The following is a 16,448-nucleotide window of genomic DNA, read 5'->3' on the forward strand; positions in this document are numbered from 1 at the left end:
TACGGCAGTACATTTGAAATGAGCACTGATATTTGTTCAATTGGAAATGTCTTTTCATGTTAAACAGCTGTTTACCAATGAGTGGCTATTGTATGAATGTGTAAATTGATTTGTTAAAAAATTATTTTCTGACTAAGCAAATGTTTCATGGGGTAGCATGGGGGTATATGATGGGGTTTGGTGGGGGGGGGGAGGCGCAGGGTGGTATTGTGAACCATCCATGGGGTGTGTTGAGAGTGAACTAGCAGATTTGATGATCTGTCATGATGGTTTGCACAATGCCATGCGTTACATATGCACATACAAACTTTGAACCCCTCACCCCTCCCCCTTTCCTCTGCCATATGTACACTACTCTGAAGTTACCTTAAATGCTATTGTTTACCACTGTATTTCTGATTACTTATTATTATTACTATTATTATTGTTTGTTGTTTAGGCTGCAGTGATATCGGTGACTATTTCTTTGGTTGATTTCCCCTCCACCCCCTCCCATTCCCCCACCCCCTTCTGTTTTACAGGTCTCACCTTTTGACTTGATGCTTCATGGAAGTCTTTTCTTGAGCTTCATTGGTATTCTGTAAATTATGCAAGATATTTGTAACTAAGCTGATAGTAATGGAGAGTGGCAGGATATCAAAACAATCCTCTTGTCGTTCACGTCGCCGCTCGTTCTCTGGTAGTCCAAGTGGTATGGAGACTGTCGGAATGGAAGAGGCCCTGATGATGGAAGCTGAGGCTTTGGCACGACTGCAGAAGACGAGGAGTAGAACTACATGCCAGTCTGCACATCTTGCTGGAGACACTGGAAATACAGGTAAGATCATCTTACGAGGGCATGTTGAAATGTCTCCTATTCTTTTTGAAACAAAGCACAGTCCGCACATTAGTTTTTCCTGCCACTTGAATGCGGAGTTTTGTGATTCTGACATGTCTCAGTACTGTGTTCATCAAGATGGCAGAGGCCAGCATGATATTGTCAGTGCTGTGAAGTGCTGAAGATTATAGGTGTGAGATGAGAGTTGGGTGCACCATCACGATCCTGAAAGTAAGAGACGGTCAATGGAGTACCATCACAAAGGATCACTTAGGCTCCATCAGATTTTCCTCTCTTCCCCAAACTTGGGGAGAACATTTTTCTTCCAGCTATGATGACAGGGTCACTGTGAAGTGCTGGTTAAGTTGGCATGATGCACAGTTCTATCGGGATGGCATCACAAAATACTTGAATATTGGTTGAGATGCGTGGACCGCAGTGGTGATTCTGTTGAGAAATAAATATACCCCATGGTAGAATAAAGATTGATGTTGGTATTTATCTTTGTTTCATTTGAATATCTTCACCTGGTTTGGAGAGAAAGGCTGGGAGGCATTATTTTTCAACATGCCGCCCTTGTATTTAGCATTGGCAAGACACTGTAAAAGTGGAAATTTTCTCACTGAGCAACATGAAAACGGGTTCAGGCGTTGTTCATTTATTTCGCCGAACAATCACAAGACGCATGCCAATCTCAAGGGGCTGTCACACCTTGACGTTTTAGCCAGCGTATAGCAAGGTCTCAAAATGTAGGTAAAATGCTGGCGTACGCTGAGCTATTAATGTTTTTTTTTAAGTAATGGGCATATAATAACGTGTTGGATGGATGCATAACGTATTAGTAATGTACACAGAACGTTTCAATCACATATAGATAACTTATACCAACGAATGCTGAGCGTGTTGTCGGCGTTCACAACCTATGCCCAACGATAGTCTAACTTATGCATAGCGCGGCAGCGTATCACCGACGATCACGTGGCATAGGCTATTCATAGGCTGCGGCTCGACGATTCAAATCATAACCGCACTAGACATCGAAGTGTGAAGCCACTCTCACACCTTGATGTTTTAGCCAGCGTATGCCGACATATGAAAAATTTGCCGAACCAAGCTGGCACACGTCGAATACGTTATGGGTAAGTTTTGTATACATTAAGAGCACGCTGGCATACGTCGTAGTACGCTGGCATACATCATCATACGTCGAGAAATTTTCAGCATGTTGAAAATTTCTCGACGTACTCGGCGTATGACACACGTTCCGCATACGCTGGCCATAAGTTGTAGGCACGTTACACGATCGTTGACACACGTCGACACACGTTACTTGTACGTTACTCGTAAGTCGAAACACGTCGAAGTAATGGTTAGCGTCAGTGTTCCAGATTCCCTGGTTTTTTTTTTTTCCTTCTTCGGTATGACTGTGATGTTGACACTTCGATTTCTAGTGCGGTTATGATTTAAATCGTTGAGCGGCAGCCTATTAATTATATTATATTATAAGCGCACAAGAAATCGAAGTGTCAACATCACCGTCATACCGAAGAAGAAGTAAAAAAAAAAACCAGGGAGTCTGGAACACTGACACTAACCATTACCTTGACGTGTTTCGACTTATGAGTAACTTACAACTAACGTGTGTCAACGATTGCGTAACGTGCCTACAACACGTTACTCATAGGTTAGAAATAAGTTTCGGGTACGCTAAACATTACCTCGACGTGTTTCGACTTATGAGTAACTTACAAGTAACGTGTGTCGACGTGTGTCAACGATCGCGTAACGTGCCTACAACTTATGGCCAGCGTTATGCGGAATGTGTGTCATACGCTGGCATACGTCAGAAAATTTCAAGCATGGAAAATTTGTCTAACACCTCGGCGTACTACGACGTATGCCAGCGTACAAAGACGTATGCCAGCGTACTACAAAAAATAGCCAGCGTTTTACGACGTATGCCAGCGTGCTCTTAACGTATACAAACTTACCCATAACATATTCGACGTGTGCCAGCGTTTTAGCCAAATTTTGCATACGTCAGGCATACGCTGGCTAAATCATCAAGGTGTGACAGGGTCTTCCATGATGTTAACCATATAAAACCACAGTGAACCTTTACAGAGAGAGACAATAATTTGCAGTGCAAACCAGAACTGAGAGTAACAGGCATCAAAACATGCTTTATCATAAATAATCTGGCATTTACATTGCACAATATGATGGGAAAGTACAGTAAAGCACATCAAATCAATCGTTAATTGAATGCAGAGATTAGTAAATTAATGGTCTCCTGGAGCATTGGATATTTTTATTCATTCTCATCTCAGGCCTTGGCATCGCTGTCTCCACAAGCGAGTACTGGACTTTCGCCCGTACAAACTTTCAATATCTACTCGTTATGGCATGAAAAGATGGTGCATTGAGCCCTACTTTAACCCTCATCCTCACCCAAAGGAAAATATACCATTTATGACCTTACAATGCATGCATTATTTCAAAATATAATTCATATATTTATTATTCAAAAAATGTTTAAATAAAAAAAAGGTGAAAAAAAAAAACACTTTTTGAAAAAATTATTTTTTTATTTTTTTCTCAACATCAAGCTTCTATTTCTATGCAACAGTTACATTTTGTTCATTTATGTATCTCTCTATGAAACCATGTACAACCAACACAAATTCAGATTGGACAACTCCCTCTGAACATGCATAATAATGAAAACTAAACAGTTTTACTTGGGGTGTACTTGCACCCCACTATTAAAACCCTGTCTGTATCTCTATCTGTCATCAAGAAATGGGTATAAACTGAACATGTAGTTGTGAAAACTCACTCAAGCTACCTATGGTCAGTGCAGCCTCTGCCTTAAAACACACTTCTCGCAAATCAGAGTGCTTGCATTGTGATCAGGACAGACAAAATTGAGGCAAGCAATCCAAGGTAAAGACACATCAGCAAAAAGATGGTACTTTCTGAAATATTCAATGATATATGTGCTTGAAGTGTAAAAATACCCCAAAGGACAGGATGAGGTATACCGGGGTGTAAATGCAGCCCAAAGGAATTTTGGGAACAAGTCAGCCAATTTATATCTCTAGCGAATCAAAAATTTAGCTATATGGGTGAAACATGCCAGCGGACGATGCCTTAAAGACACGTAATGGAAAAGATGGTGCTGTCTCAAATATTCAACGATAAACCAATGGACAGGATGGTTGCTGAAAACTGGTGGATGTTAAAGATTCCAAGTCTGTGTCTTTTGCAAAGAGTGGGTGATTGTTGCCACTCACCCTGGTCAAATTCCTGTCTCGACTATTGCAGCTGGAATGGCAATAATATACTGCCCCAGTGTGTTTTCTTGCCCAGGCTGCTGATTCTCCAGTCCCCCACACCCTGGAAAGGGCATTGGATTAATCCAATGGTTTTTTAATACTCTATTTTTATTTTTTTTAATAGATAATATAAAGATATGGTATTTATTGAAAAGAGGAAGCAATACGCGACCAAATGGTTATCCTTCAGGATGCATTGTTTTGATGGTCATTTGTCTAGATGACACTGCTGGCACTTTATCTCTTGTCAATTAAGATTATTATTTCTTGTGCTTGTAATCGATGAATATCATGGTCAACACTTGTTTTGCATATGCTCTATTTGGTTCCTTTTCCTTGTGAATATGAAAAACATTTTAAAATTGGAAAATAAAATGTACCGTATCCGTTTATTATCTCCACCACCGTAGGTGAACACAGGTTATGTTTTCTCCCCTGTTTGTTTTGATTTGTTTGTCTGTTTTTTGTCTGTGAGTAGGATATCTCAAAAAGTTATGGACGTATTCGGATGAAACTTGGTGGATAGGTTGAGTGTGTGATGAGAATGAATTGATTCGCTTTTGTTGAAGATCCGGATTTGGATCCATATAGGGTAATTCCACCGTAACGGACGTAACATTCAGACAGAACTTATTGGCAGTTCTCAAAAATATTTCATGAAGAACAAGGTTATCGTACCAAATGTATTCGTTTATTTTGTGCAGTGTTCACAAAGGTGCCAGGAAATGGTAATTACATGAGATTAAGAATTTTTGCCTGAGTGCTACGGTATGATGAATCTTCGTAACGGACGTAACCGTCAAAATACCCGCTTTAGCATGATGATCGTTTTGCTCACAAATTTCTGTGAAGTGTTCGACGACAGAAGACTAAATCTGGTATAGCAGCTTGATATAGGTACGTCATTGTATTCCCAGTATTTATTTGAGGAATTGATGATACCGAGTAGGCAGTACTATGGCAAATGTAATGTAACGGACGTAACAACTGAGCGTAATGAACGTAACATCTCCGGACGTTTATTAATAAACGTCCGGAGATGCTGCCACAATGTATACAGACACTGCTTGATGAAGCTAATATTGCAAAAATTCAATTATTTCAATTCATGATCTGTCATATGGTATATAAGGTTTAATGAAAAATGTACTTTCAAAAAACAGCCACCGGGTAACTTTTCCCATGGAATTACCCGAAACGAGAATTGTTTTTTTTTTAAGTGATTCTTCACCATTGATAGATGGATCCAAAAACGATATATTGCATGATATTTTAACATGTTGTGTACTGGTATTGACAAAACTTGGTGGATTAGTTTGGTAGATGACAAGAACAAGCCATTTAGGTTGTGGTTCAGGTCCTGATGCACATCCGGTCTATCAGTGGGATACAAAATGTAAATTGCTTAGCCTGCTTTCATGAGATAGTATGTGCTCTACCAAGTGCCGTTCTCGTTTAAGCAAGTCTTGCAATTCTCAAGCAAAGGTTTCTAAAGCAAAGATAGAGAGATAGACAGGCAAGTTGTGAATCACAAGGTCAAGCAAATGTATTCCTCTTTTTGGTTATTTTACTGTCTGCTGGTCCAATCCGACAAGTATGAGCTTCAGGGCTTTGTTGGCTTTGAGAGCACTGTTAACTCTAGTGGTGGATGTTGAAGTCTCATTTGGTGTACACTACATTTTATGCTGTGACCTGTGACCTGTGACCTTCAGTGTTGCATTTCAACAGTGAGTGTCATTGCATCTACCAACATGACAATGGACCTTGCCATACTGCTGTCTGTTAAGAATTAGTACATGCACAACAATGTTCAAAATCTCCAAATGTCAGTCCAGAGTTCTGACGATCAAATTGGAACCACTCTGGGGCATGTTGGAATGTTGTCTGAGGCTTTCACTTCCTCTGAAAGAGTGACAGTGCAATATTATGCCTGATATTTACCAATATTTGATTCAGTGTCGGTGAAAGCTGGAAGGGCATTGCGTGGAAAAAGTCCACAAATGTGAATTCACACTCTATTTTGGTGCAGAATATCTTCACCATGTCTGCTCAAGCTGACTCGACTTGAATTGCAAGCTGCTGACAATCGTAATTTTCTTTTCTTTTTTTTATTTATATTCGTAGGCTGATGGAGAAGCTTTTACATATACAGCAGTATAACTTTGTGATGAAACATTGATATACTTTTGCATGAATGACAAAGGCATTAGTAGACACTGAAGAAATCGGCATCGTGTATGAACTCTGAACCTGTGATATCTGCCTCGTGAGAAATGGGAACACTAAACAGGACATTTGTCATCTTGGAGTAGGCGACAAATATACTGTTACGAATTTGGAATTCAATTGCACACAACATACAGGTTCCCTTAGTCAGCTATGTCGATAAGTGCATGTTCCCTAGATAGCTCACCTTCCATTGTTTAAATGTTCAGAAATCGATTAGATGCGCTGCAGATCGATTTAATAGTTAGGGAGTGAACAATGGAGACGTCCCTCCCCCTCTTCTGCGAAGAGGAAGAAGAACCCTGCGGTGACGTCAACAACTCCCTCCCACCCGTGGTTGAGCGGGGGGTGGATCACGAGGGCATGAGTCACGCCGGGTGCGGGGGAGGGGTGCAAAGGATAAAGAGGACATCCTTTCTTTGTTCCTGTGGGAGTCCCGTGGTAGGGCTGAGTTTGTGGGCTGAGTTTGTGGGAGTCTCATGGTAGGGCTGAGTTCGTAGGAGTCCCGTGGTAGGGCTGAGTTTGTGGGCTGAGTTCGTGGGAGTCCCGTGGCAGAGTTCATGAAGAGTCCCGTTCTGAGTCCCGTGTGCTGAGTCCCATGGGAGGAGTAAGCTTTTTTTGCTTCGGAGAGAGCAGTCGTTCAGCAGGCCATCGAGTCCGGCTTGGCTTGCTTGGCTTGAGGCCTTCGGAAGCTTTTTGCTTTGGCTGGCTCAGTGAGCTTCGGTTGCTGCTTTGTTTTGGAAGGAACTTGAGCCAGTTGTTCGGCTCGAGCTGCGAGTGGAGGCTTCTTCCTCCTCTTCCTCTTCTTCCTCTTCTTCATCTCCTTTTTGGTTCGTGGAGCTTTTTGTTCTCAATTTTGTTTCCCGGCTTGGTGCGACGCATCTGCCTCTTCTTGGAGTTGGATCCTCGGGGAAGCGACGATCGACAGGAAGGATCGGCGCCTCGTCTCACCGGCACGTGTTGAGAAGTGCGGGAGGATTCGCGGGAGCTCGGGAAGGATCGCGGCGATTGGATCCAGCTCGCTCTCGCTGGAGCCCGGGTCCGGACAAGTTGAAGACCACACGAGGTGGAAAGGTACGAGTCAAGCTCTGAGTTTCAGCTCACCTGTGCTCTGAGATGGAGCTCGTGATTAAAGGCCTCAGCCACCGTTTCGTGTGCGTGCGTGCGTGCGTGCGTGCGTGCATGCGTGCGTGTGTCTGTGGGCCTGTCTAATAAGTAGGAACTGCTGTTAAGTGTAAATGACTGTACATAATAAGTAGACGGTTGTAGTTCTTTTGTCATGCTTTTGTTGCTTGTATAATTGCATACGTGTTTTGCCTTATTTAATTGCATACGTGTTTTATTATAATAAATGTCCTTGTGTGAATGTAAACCTGCTCGTTGCGTCCATTCCCTCATTGACTGAACATTTTGTGTGTTGGGAGTAAGAAAGCCGTTGGTTTGCCGTAATAGGGGGACATTTGGACCGACGGTTCTCGGCGATTACGCTGCTCGGAATCGCGCACGGACAAGCTCGCCTCGGTGGTTTGTTCCGTACGAGATCCGTCGAGGGTGGAATACCCCGGTAGTTGGATCACGTGGGTATTTAGGTAACTTGAAGATTGGCAATCGACCCTACCCCACGTGATCTGCCGATTGGCGTATTTCGGTTCTTGTACAAGGACCCGTCGCCCGGAGTTATCCGGGCGGCGATCGATATTCCGGGCGATCGGTCGGGCCGACTCGACTTGCGGCTCCATTCCCACCATACAGATTACATCATAATATCAGATTTCCCACCATAGAGATTATATAATAATATCAGATTTCCCACCATAGAGATTATATAATAATATCAGATTTCCCACCATGCAGATTATAGAATAATATCAGATTTCCCACACAACAGATTATATAATAATATCAGATTTCCCACCATACAGATTATATAATAATATCAGAATTCCCATCAGACATATTATATAATAATATCAGATTTCCCACCATACAGATTATATAATAATATCAGAATTCCCACCATACGGATTATATAATAATATCAGGATTCCCACCATACAGATTACATCATAATATCAGGATTCCCACCATACAGATTACATCATAATATCAGGATTCCCACCATAGAGATTATATAATAATATCAGATTTCCCACCATACAGATTATATAATAATATCAGGATTCCCACCAGACAAATTACATAATACTATCAGGATTCCCACCATACAGATTACATCATTATATCAGATTTCGCACCATAGAGATTGTATATCAATATCATAACTACAACCATACAGATTATATAATAATATCAAAATTCCCGCCACACAGATTATATCATAATATCAGAATTCCCACCACACAGATTATATAATATCAGAATTCCCACCATGCAGATTATATAATAATATCAGAATTCCCATCAGACATATTATATAATAATATCAGATTTCCCACCATACAGATTATATAATAATATCAGAATTCCCACCATACGGATTATATAATAATATCAGGATTCCCACCATACAGATAACATCATTATATCAGATTTCGCACCATAGAGATTGTATATCAATATCATAACTACAACCATACAGATTATATAATAATATCAAAATTCCCGCCACACAGATTATATCATAATATCAGAATTCCCACCACACAGATTATATAATATCAGAATTCCCACCATGCAGATTGTATAATAATATCAAAATTCCCACCACACAGATAATATAATAACATCAAAATTCCCACCACACAGATTATATAATAACATCAGAATTCCCACCACACAGATTATATAATAATATCAGAATTTCCACCATTCAGATTATTGAATAATATCAGATTTCCCACCATACAGATGATATAATAATATCAGATTTCCCACTATACAGATGATATAATAATATCAGATTTCCCACCATACAGATTATATAATAATATCAGGATTCCCACCATACAGATTACATCATAATATCAGATTTCGTACCATACAGATTGTATATCAATATCATAACTCCCACCCTACAGATTATATAATAATATCAGAATTCCCACCACACAGATTATATAATAATATCAAAATTCCCACCACACAGATTATATAATAATATCAAAATTCCCACCACACAAGTTATATAATAATATCAGAATTCCCACCACACAGATTATATAATAATATCAAAATTCCCACCACACAGATTATATAATAATATCAGAATTCCCACCACACAGATTATATAATATCAAAATTCCCACCACACAGATTATATAATAATATCAGAATTCTCACCACACAGATTATATAATATCAGATATCCCACCATCCAGATTATATAATATTATCAGATTTCCCACCATACACATTGTATAATAATATCAGAATTCCCACCATACAGATTATATGATATCAGAATTCCCACCATAAGGATTATATAATGATATCAGAATTCCCACCATGCAGGTTATTTAATATCATAATTCCCACCATACAGATTAAAGAATAATATCACATTTCCCACCATACAGATAATATAATAATATCAGAATTCCCACCATACAGATTATATAATATCAGAATTCCCACCATACAGATTATATAATGATATCGGATTTCTCCCCATACAGATCATCGAATAATATCAGATTTCCCACCGTTCAGATTATATAATAATATCAGATTTCCCACCATACAGATTATATAATAAGATCAGAATTCCAACCATACAGATTATATAATAATGTCAGAATTCCCACCATACAGATTATGTAATAATATCAGAATTCCCACCATCGAGATTATCCAATAATATCAGAATTCCCACCATACAGATTATATGATATCAGAATTCCCACCATACGTATTCTATAATATCAGAATTCCCACCATAAGGATTATATAATAATATCAGAATTCCCACCATACAGATTATATAATAATATCAGATTTCCCACCATTCAGATTATATAATAATATCAGATTTCCCACCATACAGATTATATAATATCAGATTTGCCACCAGACAGATTATATAATAATTTCAGATTTCCCACCATACAGATTATATATCAGATTTGCCACCAGACAGATTATATAATAATTTCAGATTTTCCACCATACAGATTATATAATAATATCAGAATTCCCACCATTACAGATTTTATAGTAATCTCAGATTTCCCACCATACAGATTATATAATAATATCAGATTTCACACCATACAGATTATATAATAATATCAGAATTCCCACCATAAAGATTGTATATTAATATCGGAATTCCCACCACACAGATTATGTAATAATATCAGAATTCCCACCATACAGATTATACAATAATATCAGAATTCCCACCACACTGATTATATAATAATATCAGATTTCCCACCATTCAGATTATATAATAATATCAGATTTCCCACCATACAGATTATATAATAACATCAGATTTCCCACCATACAGATTATATAGTAATATCAGAATTCCCACCATACAGATTATATAATAATATCAGATTTCCCACCATGCAGATTATATAATAATATCAGATTTCCCACGATGCAGATTATATAATAATATCAGAATTACCACCATACAGATTATATAATAATATCAGAATTACCACCATTCAGATTATATAATAATATCAGATTTCCCACCATGTAGATTATAGAATAATATCAGATTTCCCACCATACAGATTATATAATAATATCAGAATTCCCACCATACAGATTATATAATAATATCAGATTTCCCACCATTCAGATTATATAATAATATCAGATTTCCCACCATACAGATTATAAAATAATAATATCAGAATTCCCACCATACAGATTATATAATAATATCAGATTTCCCACCATTCAGATTATATAATAATATCAGATTTCCCACCATGGAGATTATAGAATAATATCAGATTTCCCACCATACAGATTATATAATAATATCAGATTTCCCACCATACAGATTATATAATAATAATATCAGAATTCCCACCATACAGATGTCGTTCAAGATTTAAGTTTCATGTTGCAGTCCATCGATTATTCCTCATGCCACCCAAAAGGCGGGGACCGAGAGTATCAGCTCCTTGTTGTTTTTGTCCCCTGTCCCTCCAACACTCGATGATGGATACTTTAAAATGAGCTCAGTCCATCCGACCGATCATCCATCCCTTACAGATCATCTGTCCATGTACTTTTGTGTGTGTGATATTCAAAAATATTTGAACATTTCGATTTCATATTGCATAAAGCTATTCCTCATGACATTATCTCAACCTGATTAGATAATGGCTGTGATTGGCTGAATGCTGTTACCATGGCAACCATCTCAGTAAGTTGGCTTTTGTACGCGATATTTCAAAAAATCGTTCCAGATTGAGCTTTCATATTATACATCTATTACTCATACCACCCAAAAGGCGGGGGACCTCGAGTATCAATCACTTCATTGTTATTTTTTTGGATCGCTATTGGGTCTTCGAGTTACTGATCAAGCCAAGTACATCTTTAATATAGTTGTCCTAAGCTGTTATCTGGGAATCGAGGTTTGTTAATTTTAATCAGTGTTTGATTGTTATCTTTATTATATTAATAACTTTGTGGAAAGTAAAAATTTGAAGAACTTTTTCTTGTTGCTTTTGTGGAACCGTATTCATGTTGAATTGATGGATATTTATGTCATTTACTTAGATGGGAACCTGAGGCCCAGAGAAGAACACGACCTCATCTTTTTTCCTGAACTTAACATTGAATGTCGGCAGCGCTTGAAGGAGGAGGATTGGAGTGCAGGCAAACTTGAACAATTTTTTATTTCGACGGACAATGTGGCACCTTCTCGAACTTCATCATTTCCCATGTTGCACCCTTCATCGCACTCGATACCACGAGCTACACGTCCCTCGCCGCACAACGTTCTATTTTCTCACAGTTTACCTCGTGAAAGTGGAGCACTGCATTTTGCCTTTCCTCCAGGTCAGGTGGCAAGTCAACAACAAGCAAATACTGTACAATGCCATACAAACTTTCAAAAGCAGTCCCAGGTGGCTCAGAACAATACTGTCTCAGCGCGATCTCTTGCCTTGTCAAATTCCCGGGTGGCCTTCCAAGCATGGAGTTCGTTCAACTTGTCCTCTTCGCTCCCACATCCATCAGGGCAGTACCAGGCACAGGGCATGCATTTTGCTCAGCCTTCCGACTCACAGTGGGATGAGGTGTACAGTAAAATTGCAACAATACAGCAGCGGCGGCAGGCAGAACGGCATGGCATGTCCCAAGCCTTCCCTTCCGATTTTGAAGCATTAGACCTTGATTCTTCATCTCCCAAAACTCCAGAGCCCCAAAGAACATTTGACTGTGACTGGCTCGATTTGGATCCCTTGAACAAATTTCAAAACAGAACAACGGTCAAGCTCCTAGAACCACATGCTCCGATCAAAAGCAGCTCGACAAACATGCATGATTTATTGACGTCATCCACTAATGCAGCGTTGCAAGCAAAGGACCCTTGGGATGCAGTCCTGTTGCAGATGCAGAAGTCACCAGGCAAACAAAATTCTTTGGTAAGATTTTCTTTTTCTAACATCTTGATTTATTTGAATACATGCTAAACCGTACAAAGGGCTGGGAGGATGGTTGAGTGGTACCCACACTCACCTCTAAGCTCTCTATTTTGGGTTCAAATCCCTATTCGGCTATAAACTATCATCTCGATGTTTCACAGGCAGGGTGATTCATCAATGTGTGTGCCGTCCCTCAGATGGACCTTAAACGGGAATCCTGTCTACCAGCATGCTGGGTGACTGTTTTGATATTTGTATAACATCGATGGACTGCTAACAGCATATCCTGATTCAATGAGTGCCAGCAAACTGGTATACTGTGCCGGAGTGGTGACCCATCCAGGATTGTGCCCAATAGCCAAGGAGACTGCTTAAGCAGCACCAACGCTCTGCACAGAGTCTGATCCCAATGGATGGATGGATGGATTGATGTCTACCGACATTAACTGGTGGACATTAAAGTTTCCACGGTGTCCTTCGCGAAGCGTCGGTGTGACATCGCCGGCACCTTGGCCAAATTCCAAATTTCTGCCTGAACTACTGCTGGGAGAGGGATGGCAAACCTCCCAGCATGATCTTTGTCCAAAAACGTGCTTTGGCAGAACCGACGGTCTACATCGCACAGTATGGTACACAAGAGTGAGAAAATTGCAATTATACGTGGACCTCCATTAAATTCTCAAATGAATGTTTCTTTCAAAATGTTGGAGGATATTTTAAAATGTGTTTTGTGGAGACATTTGTTGAAAAAAAATATATATAATAAAGTTCAAAGTATTTTTATTGTAAATTTCATTTCTCAACCTTTGAAAAGGTTCATTGGTTGGTTGCTTTGATCCTTTTTTCATTGGTTTTTTTTTTTATATAATCATTGGTTGCTTTGATTCTTAATTTGGCAGAACCTCTTGAGTGAAAACTACGCAAAGGACGAGATGGCCAGCACTCCTCAAAATGTTCCGCGCAGTGTGTCTGCAGAAGAAACCTTTGGTCAACCGAAGCACGACAGAAGGCCCGGGGTGCGGAAATCGGTAAGACTTCTATTGAGGTTAGGTGATGTGAATATCAGGCACAATTTGGAAACCAGATTGAAAGTAATGCGAAGCATGCAAGAAAGCATGAAGGTTGAGCCGAGTGACTGTTTTGGTATTTGCATAACATCGATGGACTATTAAACAGCATATAATGATTCAATCCAATTGGTTGTCCATTCGGAGCTCAAATCTTTCTCCATCGAGTGGACCAGATTCTTGTGGTTTGTGTTTCCCAAAGCACGAGTTGAGGGTGGCCTTTGTCTTGCGGCAGACTGAAAATTGATTTGTTATTTTCATTGTCCATTGATCGTGTTAAACGGTTAAATGCTTTTTAATAATGCATGGTGGGTGCAAATGTGTGGAGGAGGGTGGAGGGATTGATGGCAGACAAACGAGAACTTCACTCGGAGCGCATACCTCCGCCAGGCTGAACAGTTGTTACATTTTGTATCCCACTGATAGGCTGGATCTGGATTGGGACATTAACCAAATCTAATTGGCTGCTTCTTGTCACCTGAACTCGTCAACCAAGTTTCGTCTGAATCCCTCCACAACCTTTTCAGATATTGTGTGATACTGTATATCATTTTAGGCCCCATCTCTCAATGGTGAAGAACCACTTAGAAAATTAAAATAATTCACAGATCCGGATTCAGATTTTCACCAAAATCGAATTGTTTTAATCCTTGTCATACTTTTTAAAATTTATTTACGTTTTTTTGTCAACCTTCTTGAGGCTTGGATGAGAGCTAACACACAACACACAGCAAGGGGGGAGGGGGGGCATGAGACAAGAGGGGAGGGAGAAGGAACGACAAAACAGTGGGGAACAGAGACATTAGGAGATCTGTGGAAGGGAGAGAGATGGGGTGGGGAACATGGGGTATACAATATGGATATTACAGGGACTTTCAGGAAGGAAAGCAGGGAATTTGAAGGAGGTGGGTTTGGGGTGGGTTAATGGGGGATATAAAAGATTGAGGATTTGGATGGGGGATGATAAGAGGTGATGGTGAACAGCTGTTTTGAAGGCCTGGAGGGAAGCATGGGATTGAACAGAGTGAGGGAGTTTATTCCAAAGGTGGGGAAAAAGAGGAATGAAAGAGTGAAGGTGAGCAGTGATTCGTGATTTTGGTAGTTTTACCAGAAGGGGGTTGTTGGCGGACCTTGAGCACCCTGCGGAATTATGGTGGGGACAAGTCGCAGACACAGCGGGGTGGGGGGGGGGCGAGACCGGAGAGGTCTTCCATCCTGTCCACCACGTTTTGTCCGAAGCAGTCAGTAACTTTTTGAGACATCGTGTTATATATTGTTTTTAGCCCGATCACTCGATAGTGAAGAATCACTGAAAAATTTATGGAGTCTGGATCTTCACCAAAATCTAATCATTTTGTCCTTGTCACACACCAATGGATGGAGGGCCTCAATGTCAGCCATGCGATCAGGGCATATCTCCTGCTTTTGATAGCCTGGCATCCTGCTTTACTCTCCAAACTCTCTGCCTGTGGCATCCAAGGCCAACTCCACACACGGGTTACTGACTTCCTCTCCTCTCGTACCCAACAGGTGGCTCTCAAGGGAATCCTTTCATCTCCTCTCCTTGTCAAGGCTGGAGTGCCCCAAGGCAGTTTTTTCGGTCCAGTCCTATTCCTGATCTTCATCAATGATTTATGACTGGAAAATCATCTTTATATATTTGCTGAGGACTCCACCGTCTCCTGTGACATCCCTCATTCTTCAGACCTTTACAAAATAAAGTTGGTCAGGCACTTGGAATATATTTTTCAGTCCTGACAAATCGCACACTCTCACCCTCTCTCTTCCCGAAAGGACCGTCTGGCAAACCACTCCCCCCCCTCTCAACTGTTCCTTTTGTCCTATTGCGTCCTGATCCATTCAGTGTTTTAGTACGAGCTATTCCACTCGTCTCGACTATGTATACAAAAAAAAGATGTTTAGCCTTGCGCAGGTATGCACTCCACCGAGTGCCATTCTAGTTTATTATCTACCCATATGGTATCTACCCAATTGAGGAGTTAAAAGTGGAAGTGAGGAGGGACATGGAAAAAAAGAGACAGGATGATGGTGGAAATGTAAGAGGACTGGATGGGTAAGAAAAGGAGGTTTGGGAGAAGATATGAGTGGAGAGTCATCTATAGGGTATGGGGGAGTGGGGGGCAGGTGGGAGGCGAGTCAAAATTCTGTCGACGTTTGCATTTGCAATGAATACATTGCGTGTTCATACAATTGGGGGTACAGTGTTGCTTTCCGTGAAATGAAGAATGAGCTCTCTCTCTCTCTCTCTATCTCTATCTCTATCTCTATCTCTATCTCTATCTCTATCTCTATCTCTATCTCTATCTTTATCTCTCTCTTTATCTCTCTCTTTATCTCTCTCTTTATCTCTCTTTTTATCTCTCTTTCTCACGTTATCTCTTTCTCACGTTATCTCTTT

At 40.2% G+C, this 16,448-nt stretch overlaps 1 protein-coding gene across 8 annotated transcripts in view; it reads left to right on the forward strand.

Moving 5' to 3' along the window:
- LOC147032987 (phosphatidylinositol 4-phosphate 3-kinase C2 domain-containing subunit alpha-like) overlaps positions 1-16,448 on the forward strand; it is a 168,508-nt gene that overhangs the window by 23,770 nt on the left and 128,290 nt on the right. For 6 of the 8 annotated variants that reach the window (XR_015055420.1, XR_015055421.1, XM_085871067.1 and 3 more), the window contains exons 2-4: positions 522-817; positions 12,094-12,962; positions 13,862-13,990. Coding sequence is in view for 6 of the 8 variants with exons in the window: in XM_085871067.1 (XP_085727193.1) it covers positions 619-817; positions 12,094-12,962; positions 13,862-13,990 (1,197 nt within the window). In the remaining 2 variants the exon portion in view is untranslated. Of the gene's footprint in view, positions 1-521; positions 818-4,282; positions 7,456-12,093; positions 12,963-13,861; positions 13,991-16,448 lie in introns of those variants that run through there. The other 2 variants (XM_085871065.1, XM_085871068.1) reach the window with 2 other exon arrangements.

The sequence above is a fragment of the Eptatretus burgeri genome, chromosome 2 (assembly GCF_056783735.1).
Source record: "Eptatretus burgeri isolate ZD-2024b chromosome 2, Ebu_testis_v1, whole genome shotgun sequence".
NCBI lineage: Eukaryota > Metazoa > Chordata > Myxini > Myxiniformes > Myxinidae > Eptatretus > Eptatretus burgeri.